Source organism: Bison bison, unplaced genomic scaffold (assembly GCF_000754665.1).
Source record: "Bison bison bison isolate TAMUID 2011002044 unplaced genomic scaffold, Bison_UMD1.0 scf7180017864034, whole genome shotgun sequence".
NCBI lineage: Eukaryota > Metazoa > Chordata > Mammalia > Artiodactyla > Bovidae > Bison > Bison bison.
This window is the reverse complement of record NW_011494606.1, coordinates 1,195,964-1,199,507: the sequence shown is the minus strand read 5'-3', so window position 1 is coordinate 1,199,507 and position 3,544 is coordinate 1,195,964. Positions and strand designations below refer to the sequence as shown.

The following is a 3,544-nucleotide window of genomic DNA, read 5'->3' as shown; positions in this document are numbered from 1 at the left end:
GTGGTCTGCATATCTGAGGTTACTGATATTTCTCCTGGCAATCTTGATTCCAGCTTGTGCTTCATCCAGCCCAGCGTTTCTCATGATGTACTCTGCATATAAGTTAAATAAGCAGGGTGACAATATACAGCCTTGATGTACTTCTTTTCCTATTTGGAACCAGTCTGTTGTTCCAGGTCCAGTTCTAGCTGTTGCTTGGAGATGCCCAAATGAGTGCTTATTGATTATTTGGTAAAATATACTTCAAATAATTACCATGGTCAAATTACAGGATGTGTTCCTTTAGTTAATTTTCACAAATTAAGTAACTTCATAATATCTATAACAGAGGAAACATGAAATATATTTTTAAATGTCTTCATATAAATATGTTTGTTACAGAATCCAGTGACTGGGTCTTTTATTTTTATAACATGTACCTCTGAGATTTATGCCTGCTAATCATCCCTACCTCATTTTTTTAACAGATTACCAAAATTGAAAATGTCAATCATTTGTGTGATTTGAGAGTTTTAAATCTTGCCAGGAACTTTTTAAGTCACGTTGATAATCTTAATGGGCTGGATTCACTAACTGAGCTTAACCTGCGACACAATCAAATTACTTTTGTGGTGAGTATTAAAATGGAATCAATATGTGATTTCTGGCCTTTCTTTTAAGGGAATGAAATAAATGTTATAGCATTGCTTTCTGTAAAGTAAGAGTCTAAGGTAATTTAGTTTTTTTCTGAATTTAAATTGTGGATATAATTGTTAAGCTTTATAATATTATGGTTTGGGAAATGGTATGTTATTTTCCATTCTAAAAGATAAATGTAAAATTAGGAGCAGGAGTGTTATCAGTAAATGAATCAACTATGGATAAATGAATTTTGAATCCTTTCCTGTGTTGTTATAGAAATAGAATTAATAAGAAAGACGGTTATTGGTGACTGAAAGTTGACAGATTGCTGCACAGAGAGGAAAAAGACGCAGTGAGGAGAGACTGAAGGCTTCGAAGACACATAAATATCATATTCTTGGCAGTTTTTCGAAGGCAGCTTGGTATGGAGGAAAGAACACTATTGCACAGGACATCAGAGGCCCAGTGCCGGTCTGCTTCATCTCTCACTACTTGTGTAGTAGTGTAGTGTTAGTTGCTCAGTTGTGTCCAACTCTTTGCTACCCCACGTCCTGTAGACTGCCAGGCTCCTCTGTCCATGGGATTCTCCAGGCAAGAGTACTGGAGTGGATTGCCAATCCCTTCTCTATCTTCCTGACTCAGGAATCAAACCTGGTTCTCCTGCATTGCAGGCAGATTTTTTACCATCTGAGCTATAGGGAAGATCCCGTTACTGTGTGACCTTGGGTAAGTCCCTCACCTATGAGATTCAGTTTACTTTTCTCTAAAATGAGGACATTGGGCTAGATCATCTCTGCAGTCCTTTTTGGTTTGCTGACTCTGAAAAAAAGATATAAATATGATAGAAAGCTGGCATGTGAGCAGGAGGAAAAGAGCTGGCATCATGAGACTACTCTGAAACTCTGAGGATGAACTTCATTAGATTTATAGTTTTACTCATGTTTAGCAGCTAAATAACTGCTTAATGCTCAGGTATGTTGAACTTGCATATGTGAGGAGCTCTAGAAATAAGACTTTCAGTTATATGACATGATACAGGCCAAGAAGACATCTAAGGCTTTATAAAAACACTATTTGTTTTTTAACAAGTTTCCTGTTAAAGTTTCTTGTTAAGTTTTAGCAAGTTTTCTGTTGTTTATATGCAACAGAGAAACTGCATTAGGTTTTCTGTGGATATCACTTAAGCGCTCTTAAAGGCACAATCTGATTCTTAACTTTTTCAAGACATTGAGTTCCTTGGTTGGTTGGTTTAGTCACTAAGTGTCCGACTTTTGCAACCCCACGGACTGTAGCCTGCCGGTCTCCTCTGTCCATGGGATTCTCCAGGCAAGAATACTAGAGTGGGCTGCCATTTCCTTCTCCAGGGAATCTTCTCAACCCAGGGATCAAACCCAGGTCTCTTACATTGCAGGCAGATTATTTACCAACTGAGCTATGAGGGAAGCCCATTAGTAAGTAAGTAAGCCCATCGAGTTCCTTAGTAAATAATTACATAAACTTAAGTGGTACACTTGAAAAAGTTGGAGGACAGTTGATACCTTATCTCTAGGCCTCACTGGACAGATTGGTTTCATTTTGAAGTTTCCCCAGAAAATCTGAGCCAAGTAATGCTTACATTTTCTAGGAGGTTGAGATAATTTCAAAACCTTTTCTAAGACGTAGATTTATTCCAGAACCTTTAAATTCTGCCAACCTTTCCCCAGATTGGATTTAAATATTGGAAATGGCTTATTTATTTTAAGAGACATCCATATTGAGTTAATCTGTTACATTGCTGTCTCGAGGAACTGTTCAGGCTGGACTTAATCCGTCCTCAGGACATTGGGTGTGGTAAGAATCCAAACACTTCGGTAGAGTGGGGTATAGAAATCTGTTGGCCTTAGCATATTTCTGTCTACAGTTTGTCCTTCATTTGGAAAATGTGTAATATACATCCAGGAAATTGCTTAATGAATTTCCCACTGAGTACCTAATCATTACTGTTATAGATTAGGCAGCAGTAAGCATCTTATGGAAAAGGAAATTGTTTTAATTTCTAAAAGTGAAAAAGGTTTAAATATTATGTATATGGTATAAGCATCATGTGTATTAATTTATTGGATACTGTGAGTGTATGTGTAAGAATAAATAAACTTTTCCAACTCTATTTCTTTTCTGAAGCATCCTTTTCCTGAAGGCCCAAGAGACTTTAAATCTGAGGATTCATTTTTTTCCCCCTCTCTCTCTTTTTTTTAAACTACCTCTTCTTTTCTCCAGGGTCAGTTATCACATTATTTTTTTTGCTTTGTTTTTTCTCATGGTTTTGATTTTCCTCAGTGACTGGTAATTCTTAAATGAAGGACCATGTTAAGGCATGGCTGACTCTCTTCTACAGCTGAATAGGTCTTTTTTAACCATAAGTCTCTCCCTAGAATGATCACTAGATTTGTGTAAGTTGCTGAATCCCACACACTGGCAGACTTCCCCTTAGAGTGAGTGGACAACAGGCAGGCTCACTGTGTAACTATCAAAATAAGAAACACTATTTTGTGAGGGCAGGGAGGAGGAATAAGAAGGACCTCAGTATCTTTTGTGCCAGCTGAAATTGCCATTCCTCTTCCCCTTCTGGTTCTACTGTGGCAGTTATTAAACATCTCCATAGATAAAGCTGTTCATGGGGTTCTCAAGGCAAGAATACTGAAGTGGTTTGCCATTCCCTTCTCCAGTGGACCACATTCTGACTTCTCCACTGGAGAAGGGAATGGCAAACCACTTCAGTATTCTTGCCTTGAGAACCCCATGAACACTATGAAAAGGCAAAATGATAGGATACTGAAAGGGGAACTCCCTGGGTTGATAGATGCCCAGTATGCTACTGGAGATCAGTGGAGAAATAACTCCAGAAAGAATGAAGGGATGGAACCAAAGCAAAAACAATACCCAG

At 38.0% G+C, this 3,544-nt stretch overlaps 1 protein-coding gene across 4 annotated transcripts in view; it reads left to right on the top strand.

Moving 5' to 3' along the window:
• LRRC49 (leucine rich repeat containing 49) overlaps positions 1-3,544 on the top strand; it is a 153,401-nt gene that overhangs the window by 25,095 nt on the left and 124,762 nt on the right. For all 4 annotated transcript variants that reach the window (XM_010834478.1, XM_010834476.1, XM_010834477.1 and 1 more), the window contains one exon: positions 468-611. In XM_010834478.1, coding sequence (XP_010832780.1) covers positions 468-611 — 144 coding nt within the window. The remainder of the gene's footprint in view (positions 1-467; positions 612-3,544) is intronic.